The sequence below is a fragment of the Argiope bruennichi genome, chromosome X2 (assembly GCF_947563725.1).
Source record: "Argiope bruennichi chromosome X2, qqArgBrue1.1, whole genome shotgun sequence".
Classification (NCBI taxonomy): Eukaryota; Metazoa; Arthropoda; class Arachnida; order Araneae; family Araneidae; genus Argiope; species Argiope bruennichi.
In genome coordinates this window covers 87,222,636-87,245,344 of record NC_079163.1, presented here as the reverse complement: position 1 = coordinate 87,245,344, position 22,709 = coordinate 87,222,636, and the positions used below count along the sequence as shown (strand labels likewise).

General features: G+C 28.1%; 1 protein-coding gene across 5 annotated transcripts in view; it reads right to left on the bottom strand.

The window, feature by feature from the left end:
• LOC129960059 (uncharacterized) overlaps positions 1-22,709 on the bottom strand; it is a 353,127-nt gene that overhangs the window by 118,698 nt on the left and 211,720 nt on the right. For all 5 annotated transcript variants that reach the window (XM_056073116.1, XM_056073113.1, XM_056073114.1 and 2 more), the window contains 3 exons: positions 3,149-3,446; positions 752-847; positions 62-199 (listed from right to left, as the gene is read on the bottom strand). In XM_056073116.1, the coding sequence (XP_055929091.1) occupies positions 62-199; positions 752-847; positions 3,149-3,446 (532 nt within the window). The remainder of the gene's footprint in view (positions 1-61; positions 200-751; positions 848-3,148; positions 3,447-22,709) is intronic.

Here is a 22,709-nt window from a genome sequence, read left to right as displayed (position 1 = left end):
GCAATTTCTACTACATTCGGCTATTATGCACTCAATTAACGATCTAGATGATTAGACTTACCAAACAGCGTCGCCATCGGGGTCTTCCGCAGCTCTTAATCTTTCTTCTAACTCATTCACTAATAGGATCTTTTCTTCAATAATGCTTTTATAAGCCGACTCTCGATTAAGAGCTTTGGCTAGATCGCATTTGGTGGACCTGCAATAAATTAGTTTGAGGAAAAATTGTAACCAATATATTTTTTAAAATGTAGAAATGTTTCGGGGCGCAAAATTTAGGAAGGAATATAAAGATTAGTTCTCTTCGTAAAATTATGTAAACGTATTTATTATTATTTAACTAATTAATCATATTTCTAGTAAACATATACTAACTTGCCCTAAAACTGTAGAAAACTATTTAATCTACACTTCAGATTCATTGGAATGTATCGTACCTTAATAGTGGAATAAGTGCTTAAACAAAATTCAAGACACAAATAAATTTCCTTTAAAAAGGAAATGAATCTCATTGGAGCTCACTTTCCGGTATTGTCATGAAAGTTTCCTTTTGATTCACAAATATTGAAGTTAAAATACGGTATTCATTCAGAAGATATTAGTTCAACATATGGTTTAGTTATTTGAAACTTATTAAAAAATATTAAGAATGGAAACAGAAAGTGAAGATCTCTTACAACCTTTCACTTACTGATGATGAACACGAATTACGAAAAACTTATTTTTTTTCAAAGAATATGAATGTACTCACATGAGCTCCGATTCCAACTCTTGCAAACGTGCTGACGCAGAACAATCACTTGTGCCAACAGCAGAGTCACTGGAAACGCTTGTACCTGATAAGGAACTGGAATAAAATATTTTCGTTACTATTTTCAAAGGAATAAATTATTTTAAGCCTTAGGACTTCAAGTAAGATTTTAAAAACATAAAACTAAACATCATTTTTATGTTTAATGATTCAATTTGATTGGTTTAGGTCAAAATGCAGATTTCAATACCCAGAGATATTTCAAAGATAACTGTGTAAAATTTTGCATGAATAATTTCAACCTCTTCAAAACAAAAAATTAGGTTTTACGTATTTCAATCATTTCCTTTAAACTGATAAAGGTATACACACAACATATCAGCATAAATTCTATGAAAAGAATAATATTATTTTTATTTCTAAATATGCTTGATGCATTCTGTGAATTGGCTTTCAAATTCATATAAATGTGGTTAATTATCTTATGGGAGCATTTAAGTAATTATTATCAAAACAACAAAATTAGATATATTCATTTAAGAACAGAACTGGAGAAAGGGGATGCTATTTTGATTAAAATGGGAATTTAATTTATCAGCTGCTCCTGATTATTGAAATATGAGGAATTCATGGTCTTCTATACAGAGTAATGTCTTGAAAATAAACATATTATCAAGTCAAACCTTCCATGCAGTAATACTAGAAGAAGAAAACGTAATGTAATCTCCAATCGGCTAATGTTTCTTGGAAAGGATGAAACATTACATTACCAAAAGTATAAATGCAGCTTAATTCGGGTAGCTTTTTATCATGACTTTAAACAAAACAGAACTATACAGGAATTCTGTTTATAACAAGTTTAAAAAACTAGCATTAGTTTAGAAAAAGTTGAAAAAAACGTTGAACAATTTTCGATGAATTTTCAAATGACGTTTTATTTCCATCATAAGCAAAATTTTATAGCAGTATAATTGTCATTTAGTTGTATATTATACTAAGCGAGATATAATAAATATTCCATTATAAGAATTGGGAAAGTTTTATCGACATTATTTAAATGGTATATCAAGACACATTTTCAAATGTTTCTAAGTGAACCTTTTAAGTGCAAGAAGCTTTGAATTTCATACTAATGATAAAAGCGGCCAGAAATAATAAAACTAAGTCAATAGCCAGTGCATTGCTTCTGCTGAGTACTTTTCAAGATTTCGACATTTATATTGAGCTGAAATATTGACAGAGTCACTTGCTTTTAAAATAATAGTCAGAGGCTTTCAAGAGCAAATTTCATTTGTCGAGAGAAGAAACATATATATTGTAGAAATATCGATCTGTGGTAGACTGTTTTTATTACTCTTCAGTTAGATGACTTTTAGTAGAAGTTGGGAAATTCTTGGCTATAGAAAACTTTTAAGTTGTTTCGAAACATTATTTGGGGAAAGGAAACCTGTCAATTCCTGTTCAAGGAAAAGTTTAAGATTGGAAATGGTATTGAATTGAAGTTATTGTTATTTTTTGGCGATGCAATGAAGAATTTATAAGAATTCTTCGGAAATGTTCTTCAAAGGGTGTTTCTTTTCTTCTTTTTTAGAAGTGCACAATCTGAAATAGCTTTTTATTTTGTAATCAAAAATTTTATTTTTAGTAAATTGTGACAACGTGATAAAAGAATTCCTTTATTTCATTTTTCTCGATGCGAAAGATGTTTTAGAGAACCTGTCATTTACACAAACAGGTATGACAACATGTGTTAAAATATAGAGCCTGCTGGGTAGAAAGTTGTGCAATTTGGATAAAATTTAAAGCTGAATAGAGTTGCTTTCGATAGAATCTGAGCAGGTGTTGAAAACGTGAGCCATTTTTTTTACCGAGAAATGTCACTACTCATGAATATTTATTCTTTTTAGCGCGTGAAAATGTTTCTCCTGTGATGTTTCAGATGGCAGGTTACACTCGGGACTTGTTATATGCATCATAAAAATAGAAATCATAATCAATCCCATGGATTCATTGAATGTCTTATTGACGTGGCGAGTCATAGAAAAATCGTAACAATGTGTAACAGTTTGCCTTGATGAAGCATCACATGCTTGTAATACCAGCTCTAGTAAAATAATTTAATGATAAATCTCCCGAAAATTATACTACTATTCAAATGACATGTATTATATTACTGTTCATTTTGTTGGTCCCAACCTCTTAGAATTACTCTGAAAATTACTTCCAAAATCTATGATATGATTTTACATACATGTTATATGCTATACAAATCTTGTGACATGTTATTTCCCATACAAGCCTCACGAATTCTGTGAACCTTAATATTATTCTTCATCTTTTGAGATTTTTTTTTTTATCTAAACGCGATAATATGTCAAAAAAAAGTATTATATGTACCTAGCTCTGTCTTTCAGAGGCGTCAGATCTTGAGGTGTCGTGCCTTCTGAGTTCATTTTTCTGAGAAGTCTTACACGGTCACTTCCACCATCGGGAGGATCTGAAGGATCAGAATCATCGCAAGATTCAGTATCTGAGGACCTATCGGTAGAAGGCTCTCTCACCAATGTTCCTCGACCATGATCTCTGTCATTGTTATTTGTGTCTGTTGCCCAGGCCATTGCTCCTACTAATGGGGATGGTGGACTTTCGTCTTTCGGAGACTCTTCTACTACGGAAGGTTGTTTAGAAGGATGGACTGCAAGATACAAATAAATAAATGAGATTATGATTAGTAAATGACGAAATAAATATTATGAATAAATAAACAAGTAAGTAAAAAATACTATAAATGTCAATGAAAATAAAATGTGAAATTAAACTTTCCTCATGACATTTTTTTGTTGTTCGAAATAGTTATCATTTTCCGAATTATGGATAATTAAAAGAAAATATATCAAAGAAATATTAATAGTATTTAAAAATAATTTTGATTAAATGGAACAATATTGTGTGAAAGGAAATAGCCATGAAACGATGAATAAAAAAAATATTTTTCCAATCATCATGAGAGATTATTATTAAAAACTATTTCCTTAAGCATTTTTGGCCATTAATGTAGTAGAAAATAAAGAAATATCTGCCATCAAAATTTTCTTTTGTCTCCAACATCTCAGTTTTTCAACGTGGCTTCATTTAATTTTGTGTTCCATATTTTTAAGACTTTTAAAGTGATCGGAGTAAAAGCATAAATTCTCTCAAGAGATTCATTTTTATTAAATTGCTTTCCGATACTTCAAATATGTCTTTATCAATCATAGAAAAATGCTTCGAAATTAACTAAAAGTATGTCAGCTCAATTGTAAAGCATTCAGATGCTAATGAATCTTTTGATATTAAGCTGATTTAATTTAGAAATTCCTCTTAAATAATTTTTCATGAAACATATTTCAGTTTTCGGAGAAACAAAATGTTATTGTGTTCGTTAAAAAAAAATCCAACAGATTGAGTTGAAAGAAAAAGATTACTCCTCTTCCACCAAAATGAAATTTATCAAATAACTTACAACTAAAAAGAACTCTCCCCTTTATAAAAAATAATAAAAATCTGTCTGCTAGTAATTGATCACAGAGGTGTTTTCATTTTTCTTTGAGACATCTTGTTTTTTATCGATACAAAAAATGTGTTAGTATGGGCCCAGTTCAAGTAATCCATTAAAATTTCAATCAATGAAGATGATTATCATAAGTGATATTCAATCAGCAGTGACAACAAAAGGCTAAACAAAAGAAAAGACTGTTGTAATAGATAAATCGGGAGAACCCAGCTAAATTTGTAGGATGAACTAAATGTCATTTATTTTATATAATACAAGGGGTTACGTGAGAGAGGATAATTGTTTTCTTTTACACCGAGTTTAGTTCTCAGTTATGTGCTGATATCGTTTGAAATTAAATCTTGTCCATTTGATGATTTTTTAGATACTTTTTTTCAATCAGTTTTTAAGATTTTTAATAATATTTGACAGAATTATCTATAATTTCTTTTATGCATTGTGCGAATTATCGGTGGATTTAATATGCAGCGGTGTACATGCTTTAATTGCTGCTTCTATTGGGAAGAATTAATAACCTATTATATATCATAGTTCCAATAATTTTTTTCATCTCATTCGCTGTTTTCTGTAATTTTATAATGTTTATTTTTATGTGCTTCATTATGTATCATTTAATTTTTTTTCATTTTTTTTGTTTGTGCTTTGTTTGTTTTTATATCCATTTTTCATTTCCCAAGAAAACAATACAAATTAAAAAAAATAAAATGTCATTTTAGTTTTGACTGGTGATTTTTTTCGGGTATAAATTATTATCTAAAAATTTTATTAGATTCCAAAAATAATTCAATTTAATACCTCTCACAGAAAATTATGTTTAAATTAATTTGACATATTCTTGAGATATTAAAGAATTATTTAAGAAATAATCATCAGAAAATGATCAATTTTTTATATGTGTTATTTTGGATGTTCACACTTTTTAAAGATATTTATGAATTGTATACCTTCATTAATTTATTCGTTATCGACAAAAGTACAGTTGTATATGAATTTGGGTAAAAATTATTTCTTATATTCGGTTGAAAAAGTAACTAGTAAAGTAAGGTATAATAGATTATTGGTTGATTTTGCAGCAAGAAGACTGTTAGATTTACTTTATTTTGATGAAAGAAATAAAAAGTTTCAAGCAAAGGATATTAAAACTTTTCTTTTAAATTAATTCGAGCAATGACTTTAGAATTAAAACTTATTTAATAAATAAAAATTATTGAAAATTAATTTTATTACGAACTATAATAAAAATTAATTAAATAAATTCTTGACTATAACTGTTCGAAATCAGTAATTAATTTTGAATCGAACCCTAATCGTTTCCGATTAATAAATGATGATCTATTTTAATTTTATTGATTCTAAAATAAATTAGTAGTTTTGTTCGGAAATAAAATATTCCAGATTTATAATTTTTATTCCAGATTATTTAATGATGGAATGAGCTGCATTTTTTAAAATTCAGCACATTATGAATTGAATGCAAAAGAATTCTGGATTGTTTTTGAAGCTTAGCAATTTTACCAAATAGTATTTGATACAGATATCGAAGAAAATTCTGTTATATATCTCTTAGTTTAAGCTTTTAGTGTTTCTTTATTATTATCATTATTTCTAGCTATTATAAAGAAATGCTTACATTTATATCAATCGTGCGAATAATTTATATCTACATTGAAAATCTGACTTCTAAAATTTGCTGCTTTAGAAAAGTATTAAATGGTAATTGGGATTGGTAGTGTAATTGGGAACGGCGACTTCAGCATGCAATGATAAAGTTTTAGCTAGCTAAAAAATATCTGCCTTTTTTAAGGCACTCTAGAGGAAGACGAAAAACATCTTCCGCTGTTTTTCAGTATTAATTTCTAACATTTACTTAGTTTATGTGCACTCGTATTAAAAAGATTAAACTGAAGCTTTTCTAAGAGTCAGTATTCATTCCCTACATCGATTATCAGAAAGGTAGGCTGCTAAGTTCTATATTTCTTCGATCAATAGAATATAAGGGTTACGAAAAAGACAGACTTTTTAGTTTTGGACTTTCTCTGGAGAGACAGAATAGAATTCTCAATTACTTCTAAGAATTTTCACGAAGCGGTAATTAAGAACAGACGTTTAATGTAACATAAAATTATCGTTTTTTATGAATTTGGAATAAATTTATTATATAGTAGGAAGTGATATTACATCCGGGAACGAGGTAGCGATCATGCATTTAATAATAATCATTATTTTATATCAAATTAATAACAGCATTTTTAAAACATCTACCATCCGATTTGTAATTTTTCAAGTATCACAGTCAATTATTAATAGTAATTTGATGATATTTGACTTCAAATGTGGAATAAATAAATAAATAGAGAGAGAGAGGGGGGGGGGACGAGAAATAGAAAAAATAATGATGCCGAAGAAGGAATTCAAAGATGATGATTTTGATTCTTTTCTATAAGAAACGGAGGTTGTGAAGATGGAGGAAGCAATCTAGTACCTACAATTCATTTTTTAATTGATTTGTATATTTTGATCGATTATCTCTAGAATGAATATCCATTATCCACTTCCCTTTTATCACAATCTTTTGACTTATGTACTTGATGAGCCACTCGACACCAAGTACAATTAATCAAAATCACAGCAAGTTTGTTTCTCAGTTTTCACACGCCACTTTTAATGAAAAATCAGGAACAAAAATTTTCTATAAACTCTATGAAAAGTATTTTGCCAAATGAGTCTCATTGAAAATTTTGTTCTAAGTCAGTAATGTTGTTGTTACATTAGAGAATTATTCAAAATATAATTATCAGAAAATAGTAAATTTTTCCTCATGCAATTTACCTCTTTTGCTATTTAATTCAAAATAATTATCGCATGCTCATACTCCATTAAATTATTCATTCATTTTAAATCTTTTATTAATTTATTCTTTATCTATAAAGGTAGCTAAATTCGGGGGGAAAAGATATTTTTAGATTCTGTTCAATTATAAACTAGTAATTAAAGGAGAGTAAATTATTGGAACATCGTAAAAGAAGAACAACTTTTAGTTGAAGTTGCATTAAAGAAAGAAATGAAGAGTTTCAAGCTAAGGAAACTGAAGTGTTTCATTTAAATTAGATTAAGTAACGATTCTAGAATCAAGAGTTACTTCAACAAACAAAAAAGCGTGAAAGTTAATTGCGTTACGAACTGCACTTACAATTAATTAAACAAATTCTAGACTGATAATTGTTTCAAGTAGATAATTAAATTTACATTGAACTCAATGTTTATAATTAATAATGAATAATGAATTGTTGATCCTTATGACGAATAAAATAAATCATAATTTCTGTTAAGTAAAATATTTCGATGATACATTTTTCATTTCACAGTATTTACTTCTCAAATTAGTAGCAACATTTTTAATTAAAGTGCTAAGGGCCAATTTTAAAAATATTTTGAAAATTCTTTATTTTTGCAATGGCACTCGGATGAAATTCTTTTATACATCTCATACAGCTTATTTCTAAGAAAAATAAAAAAAGGTGTTTATAGCTATAATGAAAGTAGTATTAATAATATTATTCTAGAAATCAAATAAAATTTTATTTTCATGTCACGGTTGAAAAGAGGTAGTTCACCGTAATTAAGGAAACACAAGGAAGGAGTCTTGCTTTCGAAACTAAGATCCAGGCAATAAAATTTCCTGTGAAGTATAGAACTTCTCAGATATTTTTAAAAATAATTTTCCAATTAAGATACACAAAATGTATCAAAATATGTTCGTCTGAACATTACTTAGAACTTTTAAGACTGAATTTATTAGAAATTTTCAAATAAGATTTAGTATTATAAGAAATTAAAACTTATAAAAATTAATCTTTATAAAAATTAAACTAAATAAGAATTTTAAAGCCTTTTTTAAATTATTAAATAAAATTATTTAGATAAAACAAAACTTTATAAGTAAATAAACAAACAAACGAGAAAAAAAAACTGAAGTAATAAGTGGCAGAATATCGTTAGCTATGTTTAAACATTAACAATGTATGAAAAGGTATTAACACAAGCGTATACATTTTTTCTTACACCAACAAAATTTAAAGAATTTGCCACTCAAGAATTTACGCTGGTTTCACGCTCTATAGTTCCATCGAAATTTATGAAAGAATGTAAATTAAAATTATCAAAATCTTTCGTTATGAAATACAAAAAGATTTTCTTGTTACGTATAGAAATGGCTGATACGACTCACTTATTCATTGTCATCTATTTAAATTAGTCAAGAGCTTCTCAAATTGTGGTATGGGTACCAATAATGGCACATTATATTCAGCGGTATAATTTTTATATAAAAGATTTAAGATAACATCTCTTTAACATTTTGTTATGTGGTATATACGCGTGTTTTTGGTACACATGAACAATTCATATACTTTTGACTCTTATTCATAATATAAAAAATATATAAAAAAAAGCTTCAGAATCGCTGCCAAGAGTATGCCTGTAATGGTAAGTAATTTTAAAACCAGTAATAGATTAGGAAGATATAACGAAGAAATTTTATAAAATAAGTTAATGACCCACTCCTAAAATTAAGTAAAAATCAATATTCAATAAAATTTGATATTTAAGGATTTAAACATATCCATATATATGTTTATTTGCACAAAACTTTTTCTTCTGAAATTTTCTCAAAAATTTTACAATTTATTTGAAAGCCGAAAGGAAATTTTTATCATAGTGATTCTAAGATTTATATTAGAGAAGAAGTTTTATATTTATATTAGTTGTACAATTAATACCATAAGATAAATTTTCTCATAAATTATTGTGCATTTTTAAGTCAAAATGTCAAAAAAAAAAAAAAAAATCAAAGATCTATAGAATTAAAAGTTTATCCATAATTATATTTTCATTCTACTGTTTTGACTCACTACTTTTTTGCATTATAAAGTTAAATAAGGTATTACAATACTTTAAAATTTATTGGCAGATAATAATAATAATTTTGGTTATTTGTAACAATGGAAGAAATGAAATTTGCTCAATATTTTAAAAATATTGTGAAAATGAAAAAGGATATTTTCGTGTTGTTCAAATTTGTTTTAAAATATTTCATTAAGGGAAAACCTCATACTTAAAAACATGTTATAAAATATAAGGTTCATTTCTAATCCATTAGTTTAAATTGGTGAATATTAAAATGAAAGAGGATACTGAACATATTTAAATTATTTACTTCATATCGTTTTATTTAATCACTAATGAAATGCTATCATAATAGATGCCATCTAATTTGCCATCAGTGCAATGAAATTAATCATAAAATAGATATAACGCCTCTATCAACCTGCGTTTTTAGTGATTTCCAAGAAATACTCAAGCTCTCAATTTCACCTGGCAGGTGAACAGCTTCTGGGAATCACTACGAAAGTTCACTAGTTGTGATTCATATTTCACTGAATAAACATTCTCGTACCAGTGTATACCTATACATATTTTCTTAAGCATATTTTTATGACATCATTCTGATTATTTCGAGTTCATCCATCTAAAAATGAAATTATACAGCAACATTTTTTTGAGCTTCAAGAATAAATTCATATCTATAATGAGAATGAATTAACAAGCCATAAATTCTACTCGTTACAGCTTTTTTATGAATTTAGAACATTATTTTCATTATGTGTTAATAATTTTTAAGGGGTGAACAGTAGCGTTAGGCCAAGGAGAAACTGGCGGCGCCAGTCTTGCGAGACGCTACAAGGGCAGATTTTATTGTGGTAATTTCCCTTCTTAAAGCAAAGTCAGGAGAAAAGGACAAAAACTTTTATGTCCCAAAGAGCATCAACCCTTTTATACGCTACTGATTACAGATCTATATATTAAAAGAAAAAAAAAATCTATGTTATTTTAAGCCGAGTGCTAACAGTACATTGAGTTATATGTATATATACCCTCTGATAGTGCTCTCTTCGAGTGTGTGCTTTTTGAAATTAGCACTTTTTTATACATGCCCTACCAATTTGAGTCACTTAATGGAATCATGAATTCTAAAACCAAACTACTTCAATTACTTCGGAAATTTTCCTACAGCAAGCAAAACCTTTCAGTAGAATTCCTTTAATATTCTTAATTTCATTTAGATATGCCACCAGCAAAAGACATCAGCGATAGTGGTTTTCCAAGAAAGCCTGAATTTAAAAAAAATGTCAGCATCTCTTTAGCGAAACATTTCTATCGCTTTACGAGTAGTTTTTAAGAAAAGTTTTAAAGAGAAACATAATTAAATGAGCTCAAACCAGTGCGACGTTGAGAAGTAAATAAATGCGATAAGTATGTTACGAAATTTGTAAGGCTCATACTTTTTATAGGCGGAATTTTCCTTTCGACACTACTTCTTTTCTTTTCGGAAGCAGAAAGTACTTGCAGAAAGTACAGATTTTAAACGGTAATTAACGTGGAGTTTCTGTGTCAGCTACGGTTTCTTTTGCTTAATAATTTATAATATTCATATGATATTTATGCGAACTAAATGTGAAATAAGAATCTCTTAGGTCTACAGAAATCCCCCCAAAACTTTTTGAATCCAATTCGTAATTTTGTATATTAAAGATATAAAAATTACGAATCTCAACACAATTTTTCTATAACACTTTAGGTTTCTTAGTATTACATCTTTATCACACGATCTATTTTAATAAGTATCATCTTAAAATTTTGCAGTGTACACGAGTAATTTAATCAACAAATAAAAATTACTGAGAATGAAATGGATAATGCTTTGTCTCATTTTCATATAAAAAGCATGGAACATAAAAATCAAACATGTAACTTTAAACATACAACAAGTAATTCTCCCTATCTATAATTTTAAGTATGTATTAAGTAATAAAATCAAAAATATGTTATTTTAGCTTTTATATTTCAAAACAAGAGATTAAAGTTCTCATTTCTGTAAGTAAGTATGAGCTTTAACACTTTATGAGGTTCTATAAAATTATTCCTATAAATGTTAGATTCTGGCATTTGAATGTTTTATCGTGACCATTCACGTGTATTGTCTCCACTATTTCATTCACGAAAGTCACATGATCACATAGTGCCCTTTTTTAATTCTACCTACGAAAATCAAAATTTTAAGATTCTGGAAAATTGGTGGTCATAATAATAGACAACAATTTTTTAACTTGAGATTGAAGAAAAATGCAAAATTTTCGGCCGGTTTAAAAGTTTTGACGGCACGTGATTTTGTTGAGATGCTTCAGAACAAATAAGCAAATATAATTAAGATAATTATCGCAATTAGAACATCGAATTAAAAATTTATCAAATGACATATTGTTATCAAACATTTTATTAATTAATATTTTACATTTGGAGAAGCTTTTATTTTATATGCTGCATTAGCATCCACTTGATGCCTTCATTCTTTGTTCAAAATGTATTCTCTAAAAGGTTACTGCGTAAATAGGTTTAAATGATTGTTATTAAAAAGAAGTCATGAACTTGGAATGGATTAAAAAGAAACTGGATATTATGACGGGCTAGTAGATAAAAACAGAACTTATAACTTAGCAGAAAAATCATTCGGAACGGTTTAAACACAGCGAAATTAATCTGTTTATCTTTGAACGACATTATTTATTAATGGAAATGAGACCGAGACAAGAAAAAATGGAAACGGCGATTTCGACACACCAACTAAAGTTTCATAAAAGTAGAGGTATTAAATTAGCCATTAAATCTATTGCAATTTTTATTATTCAAAGAATACATCTATATACCACTCGCATTAAATTGAAATTTGAACTTAAAAAACTACTTAAACTGAATCTTGCAATTCATAGTAAAATATGCACACCTGCAACATAACAAATGCAATGATAGATTGTTTCTCTTCATTGTATTATTTCTTCAAGTCTATATTCACGAAAAAGCATATGATCACTTTCGTCTATATTTGCATAAATCTGTTTCACAACCCTCTAAAGCTTTATGCAAGCATAGGCAGGAAACAGAAAAATAAATGATGCATGCACATAAACTGAAGTATGTCAAACTTTCAGACACAACAAAAATATCTACGCAGTTCACTCACTACATATCCGAAGTTTTAGTAAAAGTTTAGTACCTTTAATTTAATTTTAAAAATTCTAACCATGTAATTTTTAATTAAGTTTAGATGAATATGCACTGCATCTAAGAATTCGATGGAAAACTTTATAGTTTGTAGAAAACTTGTAGAAGCATGTTTTGTAAATTTTAAGACTTTGGAAGCCAACTTTTCTTTGCATTCTACGATTTTCATAGCAAATTTAGAATCGGTATAAAGTATTTTTTATACCGATAAAAAAGTCCAAAAAACAAACCTTATTATTAAATAAGTAGTTTATTGAATTGCAAAGTGGCGCGAAAATCGTTTTTGTCGGAAAAGGATTTCCGAAGCTACCAATTGAAGATATCGTTGAAAAAAGAAACATTTCTAGAAGAAGCAATTTAGGATAAGCTTTAGAAGTTTTTATTGTTAGTTCGGGATGTCTGTAACTGAATAGCATGTGAAAAATAATTTTCGATCATTCTTATTTCAATCCACATTTACTAAGACCTAATTTATTTAATCAGTTCTCACTTTTATGTTCATATGCTTAAAGAATAAATTTGTTTTTATATGTTTAATCAATAAATTTGTCTTATAACTAAAATTGCAGAAATTATGAATATCTAAATATGAATAATACATTTTTCTGACTTTTATACAGTTTTCGAACAACAAAGTTATAAGCTGAATAAGAAGGTAAAAATTTATGAAAATACTTCGAAAAAATTTGAAATTACTAGATTAAAAACTTATTCTTTAAATTAAAGCGTATTCATATATAACATTAAATAGAAGTTACTTATGGAAAGATACGTTTTATTTTGCCTAGCGGCATGGGCTTTAGTTTGAACTCATGGCGGAGAAGGGGAGGGAGCTTATGAAATTTCCCAGGACGGTATTTGGTGAAGGATTGTAAATAACCTCCAGTACTTTGGCAGTTTAAAGTGTTAATATTTACTCTATCTAGAATTGATTCGGCTGTCCTTGAGTTTGAAATCTTAGAAAATTCACAGGTTTCCTAGTGCGTTATATAAAAGAAAGAATTAAATTTTGCTTATCAAATATTGTTAAATGCTCAAAATTTAGAAGGCAAATTTAAATAAATATCTAGCTGTGTAGATATTTATACCATAACAATTAAAAAGTAAAAGGTCATAGGGGATTGAAATGAAAATAAAAACTATATTAAAGTATTGTTTATAATATTTCTTTTCAGCATTCATGTAATTAAAGGAACAAGAATTAAGGCTTTTGAACCTAAAAATTTCTTTTGCTTTATACATAGATTTTACACTGTATGGAGAATAAATTTATGCCCTTCTAAGTTGAAGAGTATAATTTAGTGTAGTTAGATTTACGTCACGTTTCGAAAGAACATAAGAATTATTTTGGGGCGCAATTCGCAATTTTAATTCAAGGTCAAATGACAAGGACTTTGAGATGATATCCTCTTCTCGAAATTTCTTTGCTACACCAGCCAGAGGGCTATTGACTCTCACGGTTAGATTTAACATGTATTTGGCCCATAAATGTGGTGGAATTTTGTTTGCTCAAATTTTGAGTCTGGAACCTTTCGATCTGAAAGGGCATCCAGGCCACAGAGTTTCTGCGGAATAATGCATGTCTCTTTTTAGATAAAGCTTTAGTTTTAGAGAATTTATGAAAAAAAAAAAAGAATTACAGAAAAATTGCTTAAAGATAAGGTATTAAATGAATGAATGAATAATTATTTTAACACCTGACTGAAGGAAAATACCAGTTCGGGTAGTTTCATTCTTCTAATGAAAATTTTAACACATTTAAAGCAGCATTAATATTTATTTTTATAACAATACGCCGCATATTTCTATCCACCTTATCTTTCCTTGAGTATATTGTCGTATTACGATTTCATATTATTTTTAAACATTATTAGTTTTAAATCATTCGTAATCAATTATACATTGTACAAGTAATAAGTTTTTAGAAAAAATGTGAGTTAAATGCCATGTGTGCTATGGCCCTGAATTTAAATTATCAGTCAATAATCATGAAGGAAAGTAATTTGGAAAAAAAATAAGGTAGAATCAAGTGAATTTGGAAATTGAGAGGAAAGTTCAGAATTATATATATATATATATATATATATATATATATATATATATATATATATATATATATATATATATATATATATATATAACCTGTTTTAGTTTCAGTCTGGAATCAAAACTGAGCAAACTATAACCAGGATTATGAGATACACAAAAGATGAAATGCGATTAAGGTGATATTTTTCCCACTTCAAATCAGCTGAAAATTATTGCTGAGAATGATGAAGCAGTGTTAGTGATGTGTCAGGATGACAGATGAAAATTGAACAGTGAATTTAGCGAAACTGGTATAGGAAGTGAAAGTGACATTTGTAAACGAATTGAAAATGAAACAGAGAGTATGATCTCGAGAAAAAGTGAATGCATTTAAGGAAGGATTTATGGTTATGATTTCGACAAAAAATATTTTTGAGGATAAGACAGATTTCAAGATGTTGCCGAAACGGAAGTAAGGATTTATATGACTGACTTGAATTATTATTCGGTGGAATATATTCATACATTTTTACTTACTTTATATATTTGAAAAATAGATGTACGGACAATCCTAAATTTTTTACTTCCGATTAATCAAAATAAAATTTCCCATTCATTATAAATTTAAACATGAATTTAACAACTGAATTTTGAGCATCAATTCTAATTAGCAGATTTTTAGAGGAACAAAAGATACTCTAAAGAGATACAATACAGTTTTATATACTTTGATATATATATTTTAATGATATTGAAAGAAAGAGATAAACAAGCTAACAAAAATAATAATAAAAGTGTTATGACTTAACTATTTTAAAATTTAATTGGCATACACATACGTAGGTTGTAATTAACTATTAGAGATAAAAGTAGTTCCTTGGAGGAAGCCGAATAACAAATATTGAAAGTTTTTTTCGTTAAAATTATTTAATATAAAATAATTTTCTTTAGATTGTGGGGCTAGTTTCTGATGAAATTCCTTCGGCTCGTGTCAGTTAAATCTTCAGTAAAAGATATTATAATGAATCATTAATTGAAAAATATTTTTTTTGAGTTTAAATACAGTTCGAATTTTTGAAGTTAATTTCACGTTTCTTTTCCAATTAATAAGTTAAGAACGAAACAAAGATGGGCATAAGTGTCCTTCTTTTCAATTAATAAATCATCAAAATAAAAGATAACAGACATATACAATAAGACATTTAAAGCTCTATGAAAATTCATTAACTTTAAAATATATTTTTTCTTTCAATCATATATGCGCCTTTCGTAATTAAAAGTAAATAAGTATAATGAAAAGTTCACTGGATTTCTAATTTGTTGTGAACAATTTCTAAGCGTATTAAATATAAAATCACTTGACACATTTGAAGCATGGAGAATTGTACCATGGAAAGTATTATTTTAAGTAAACAGATATTGTTTGTCATTTCCCATTTATGGCGACTTTGACGGACGAAGAAATCATATTATTTTCATTAAGAACATCATATTTGATTTTGATTACTGAATATGCAAAAAATGAAGAAATACATAATTAAAATTAGAAAACCAGTTCAAATATAAATTTATTACTAGACTGGTGACATCAGTCAAAAATAATGATTAAATACAGGGGTTTTAAATGATATCAGCTTCTTTAATCAAAATTTTATGTTAGCATCCGTCACTCTATTTCAATTTTAATTTTTCCTTTGTTGCTGCTACAAGCACAGACTAAGGATCTATTTCAAATTTTGATTAAAATAAACATTTTGTTTGAAATTTAATCAATTAATAAAGTTAATTAATTGCAACTCAATTCACAATTAAAGAGACTGACAAATGAAGTAACCATTAAGATTGCATGGAAAAAGAAATAAGAAAATATAAATTTCATGGCTTTAAAAGTGGAAGCACTGACATCTTTCAGAACTAGATTGAGATGAAAGAACACACGATATAATCGATATTACAGTTGACGTCGGCAATCCTCTTAAAGGAAACCAACATCGATACAAAAGCTATTCAAGAGATTTCCCGATTTAATCCGAAACCAAATGAACTCTTTGAAATTACTTTTTGATTTGATAAAAATGATAACTTACTTGTACAGACAGGAGAGTTATATTCCGCAAAAGAAAATCATGAACACAGAAAACTGTTTAATCCACGTACACACAGACGATCTGTCAAGAGGATATTTGACGTCAAACTTCAATGCCATACGTCACTTTTCCACTCACGATGTATGGCTTTGTTTATATATCCTCATATCGTGTCTTTAAATAAAGGTGGGAGTTCCCACGAAAATATCGATAATGAATTTGTAATGAATTTGATAATGAAAATATCGATAATGAAAGAATATCAGATCAAGATTGTTTCAGTCTTGAGCCTCCCGAAAAAAAAATGATTGTTTCCAAAAATCAAATATACATTTCCTGAGATCAAGTTCTTTGATAAAAGATAAAAACTGGAGCATGAATCATAAAAGTCTCTTCAAGTGTGTAGAAAAAGATTCATGGAAAATTCACCATGTGTTTTACAAATAACTCTAATACCCATCATGGAATTTTGGAATGAAAACATCAACGACCTTTGCACTTTAACTGTGGCTGAACATTGTGATTTTATAGACAAAGGGCAAGAGAAAAAGCATAGACATTTCAGTACGTATTCAGTGTTTACATTTATTACAGAAATTTCTTTTATATATTTACACATATATCCATTCATATTTTCCAGACATTTGTATAAATTTCCAATCTTATTTTTATAGTAATTTAATCTGTATGTTCCTTGATGATCATGTCTATATTACTTAAGAGTTTTTTTTTTGTAATTTCTTTGCCTTCTTCGTTTTTTTGAGTTCATTTGATATATATTTGATTTATGTTTTAGATATATTAAAGAATAGCAATTACGGATTCTCTTCTCATCAGTGGAATTATTGCCTCTGCTGTAAGCTTGACGGTATTGACGGTTTTATCATCGGTGGGAAAATCCATTGGCATAAAAAAGGATACGCTAAGGTAAAAGATAAAGATCCATTTTGGATATAAATGTGGAATGCAATCTCAGATAAATGTACTAAAACTTAGGAAAGGTTGTTTATTGTTAATTTCGTGTATGTGTTTGAACTAGGTGAAAGATACTTGAAGAGAATTTTTAGGATTATTTAACAATAGAAACCAAAATGAAAAAGTTGGCTTTACTGATTTTTTTCAAATACATTCATAATATATTTTTGATTTAGATATAAATTCCAAAACAGAAATAAAAGAAATTTATTTTTTGTCGATTACAAGGAAAAAAGTTTACTATGCTATTAATTCTGAAGGATGACTTTCTCCTAAGAATTTCGAACATTATACAAAAGTGTAATAAGAGTATTTTCTTGTTTTAATTAAAGGGAATGCACGCTTACAATGAAATTGGGTAGTTTCTGACACAGTATTAATATATTCATTTTAGATTAGCTATCAGCTCAGTCAAACAAATTAGAGATTAACAAGTTTCATGGACCAGAATTTAATGAAGGAAATGACTGAAATCTAAATATTAAATTGATAAATGAATACGATTAAGAGCATGGGATTTTCAGCTATGTAAATCAGATCGTAAAAAAAGATTATATCTTTCTTGTTTTTGAAATTAGCTGGACAAAAAGTAAAGTACAAGATAAAAATAACTATATCAATAATTGAATTTTGAATTTAATTTCAGTTTGGTATGTAATTTAGTTAAATTTTAGAATCACTTTTAAAAAAGCTAGTTTACATAATTTTTTTAGTTCACCAGTTTTAATTTCATTTTTGAGCAATTTCGAATAGCAAGATTATTATTCATAAAACGTCACTTGTTTCAATTTTTAAGTTGTGTTGGAGATAAAAAATTTTGTTCTAGGCAAATACAACAACTGAACATTTATAGGACTATTTTTTTTAAAAAAATTTTCAAATGAAACTCGTTATTTGAATTGTGTTATTACGGACTGAATGAAAAAAATATTTTTAATCCGACGTCACTATCACAATAAAATGACATTTAAACTGAAGTCATATATTCTGGAAAAACTGAGGACCTATTCAGAAGCTTTTTGTTGGAAACTTCAGGGTATATGATACTCATCACACTTATATATATATTCTGACTAATACAATAAAATTATTTTAACAAAACCTTTATATATATAAACGTTATTAAAAAACCGAGTCAAAAATACTTTTCAGCAGTTACATATCTTTTGGCAAGACAGGTGGAACAAAAGTCCATATATTATGTTCACACTTAACAAAATGAACATAATATTGGTACAATATGCTTAGCAAAATTAAACGAAATTTCGAGATACCATTTAAATTTACTAACCATTATTTTATCGGTGTCATCTAAGTTCCGTATTTGCATAATAATATTGCAAGGGCAAAATGCAATACAAGTAATGAATGCCGAAACCTTCCTTCCAGTTCCATTTCCTCTTCTTGCATAATGATTTTCACTTCTAGTCAACAAATCTTTTGATTTATGATGGCGAATACATAAAAAAATTTTCATTTTTACAAAGTGAGACAAGACGTAATTGATGCCTAAGTGAGATTCGAAAGATTCAAACTAATGAGAGAAATGATTTTCTATATCCTTCTATTTCTCTAAAAATGTAGTTCTAGAAACCCTAAAAAAGTTTGTACAAACACAATTTCTTTTTCTAATTTCATACATTTCACTATATAAATATTTATATGTGAAAATTTAAAAGTTGATATAGTAGACGAATTAATTAGTCACCCTGTTTTGAAGTGACCAAGTGAAAAATATTATAAAGCTTATTTTATTTGGTTGCTTCCTTCGCATCTTAGTGAGGCTAAGTTTTAGTTTAGTTTAGTTATATTAACGTCCCGTTTGAAGCAACGCTAGGGCTATTTTGGGACGGACATCGTAATTTTGAACCGCGGTCAGATGACGAGGACGACACCTTAGCTGGCACCCCCTCTCCACACCACACCACACCAGTGGGAGGACGTTTGGTCAGGACGGATTTAACGTGCAACAGACCCCCTTACAAGACGGTTCTACGGTGGAATCGGGTCTCGAACCTGAAACCCTCCGGTTCCGAAGCCGAGACCTTACCACCAGGCCACCGCGGTCTCCTTAGTGAGGCTAAAGATTCAGCTAAGGAGAAAATTTGCCTTTGAAGTGAAGTCTAAACAGAGTTTTCCCTTTATTTTAACAGATGAAGCATTCCGCATATTTCATTTAGGAAAATTATTCTAAAACAAAATAAATTAAATGGGAATAAATTTTTATAACGCTAGGCCAGATATGATTATGCAGCGTCAAGCACTGGCTTGGTAAAATTAATTGAAAGAATAAACTACAGAAAACAAAAATACAGAAAATATTCAACAAAGGCATGAGAATGCCACAAATTTAATTAAAATCATTCACCACTCTTTGCATAGATAAAAATATTGAATACGAATTATATAAATAATATAACTCACTTAAAAATCCTTTAATTATCAGAACATTATTAAATACTCTAATAATCAGTAGCTCTCTCCTGAATGAAATGCATAAAAATTAAATTCAAACTCACACGATACATCTGAAACGCGTAGCATCAATTTAATATCAGAACCTGCAGCATATCCTTCAGAAGGACAAATGACGTGATGTAACAGGGCATCAAAAGACAAAGAGCTGTTAAATATTAGATGGCATTAACGTTAATGGCTCGTAAAATTGACTTTCTATTCAAAAAGAGCGACTGTTTGCATGACGTGCATAAAAATCTATCTTTGTTTATTTGTGACCTGACGTGATAAGATGAATCAAAATGAAATAAACTAAATACATTTAAAGAGCGTAGAAAAAACAATTCTTTCTGGTAAAGGATTTAATGAAACTACGGAAGTTTTTCACCGAAGCTTTCTTATTCATGAAAAAGAAAGATACGATGAAAATGCCACAGTGATCTTTGAACACCTGTTTAAGTTCATACTGTCTGTTTTAATAGCTTTTCCAAAGCTACAATAATAAAACAGATTTTTCCAGTTGAACAAAAACTTAATTTCCCTCCTGCATTATATTATTAAAAATAAATGAATTCAGAGTCACTGCAACACATATGGCAAACAGTTAATTCACATCTTTCCCAAATGCTCATTACTATAAAACGCCCACTCTTATCCTTCGCCATGCAAGCGTATTTATTCTCCACGTTTGTAGATAAGGGATATCAAATAGAAAATAAATTCTGTTTGTAATAAAAATCAAACTACTTCGTTCAACACTCATGTGAAGATCTTCATATTATTCATATTTGCTTAATACCTGCCCTTACATAATTGCATGATTAATACGGGACTTAAAATAAATATTTTTCAAATTTAAATCAAAATAGTGTAGCCTACTTTGTCTGATTTACACCTAATTTCCAGTTCGAAATGATGATCGAAAAAGTTTCATTTTCTAGAGCGTTAATTTTTCTTTTAATCCCAAAATGTAAGTACTCTTCGTTGTATTTACATTTTGGCTTTGTTTAAACTTATTTGTAAGTATTAAATGTTTAATTAGTAGAATAATGTACTTATTATGATTTTGAAATTAAAAAAAAATCGATTATTTAATGAAAGACAAAAATTACTTTTTTGAAAAGAAAGATAAGATTGTCCTTTAAACCATTTACATAAAGAAACTCATTATTTGGAAATTTTAGTAATAAGTTACACAGACAAGGCGTAAAATGTAAATATTGTGAGTAAATAAATAATAAATGATATTTACTTTACAACGCTTTTCGGTAAAATAGTTTACCATTTCGCTCGATTTGTCGCACGTGGGCGTTTTATTGAATCTTTTACAAAAGTTAAAACAGCCTTTACTAGTATAACATAATTCCGTACTTTTATCGCTTAGGGAAGCACGTGAAACAAAATTTCCAAAATTTATATTTTCCAGTAATAAAGTTCTCTTTGCTTTTGTGGAAGAAACGTTTGGGAAATAACTACATAACATTTGAAATTTTCGGTTTTAGTACATTTGGTTGGATTTATTCTTAATAGATGGCGTTTGCAGTGCATTCCTTCGAAATGTTAAGGATATCAAACAGCTGATATATTTTTACAACTGTCTTCATTGATGAAATTTAAGGCACCAAACTTAGGTGCAATATATTTTTATTTATTGGAAGTACTTTTAAATAATTTTTTTCGAATGTTTTTAATCCATTTACCACACTTGAACTTATTTTTTTTCTACCACCATATCGGCGAGTTTGAAAATTAATTATATGAATCATATACTTGGTTGTAAAATGTTACAGATTATGTTTAAGAATTTATCTTATTTTTTCATTCAAAATTAAAAAATAATGCAGCACAATTTTATATTATGAATTAAAACATACCAGGTAAAATATTTTTTTTTTCAGAAACAAATACGGACATCAATGTTTTAATTTTTTAGTATTATAAAAATTCCCAGTTTAACCAATTTTAAATGGCTACTTATAATGACGTCTAAGAGTTAAAAAGAATTGTCGTGAAACAAACCATGTTTAATGGTGTGAATATCGCAGAATACCGATTTAATCGGTAAGTTTATGTTAAATATGATAAGAGGGAAAAATGCGATGAATCTTTATTTAATAAACGCATTTTAAATCTCAGCTTTGTGAAAATCTCACATGTTGAATCGAGATAAATGATATGCATATGATAAAAAAAGATACAAAGCTGCTAAAAAACTGCGCGATATGTGTAATGAGATAAACTGAGATTGCTCTAAAAAATTGTTTGTAAATCACTTAAGAAAACTCTAATGCTTTAATTTGTGTTTCATTAACAAAAATTCCAGCTTGAACAAGTTAAAAGTTGGCAGTCCCGAATGATAAGAAAGAAGAAAAAAAACATCTGTTAGCACCTGCTTTCAAGGTCAGTTTTCTGGGTAGCGCATTCTTTTTAAAACGTTAAATGGGAAGAACAGAATGAAAGCTAAATGAAAATTATATTCAGTGAAATAACTAGTAGTATAAATTTCTTGTCTTAGTATTTTCATTATTTCATTAGGCACATTATCATTGTTTGCGAATAATTTACTTTTTAAAAAAATCTTTTTGTTGTGTTTAAATTATAATACCCAACCTTGATTTGATCAGAAATGATTTGAAATAAAAATTCAACTAAATAGATAAAGGAAATCACTCAAATATGTTGAAAATTCTATTATTTTAACAGCTTTTTATAACCTCATTTCCTGAATTTTTGCTTTAAA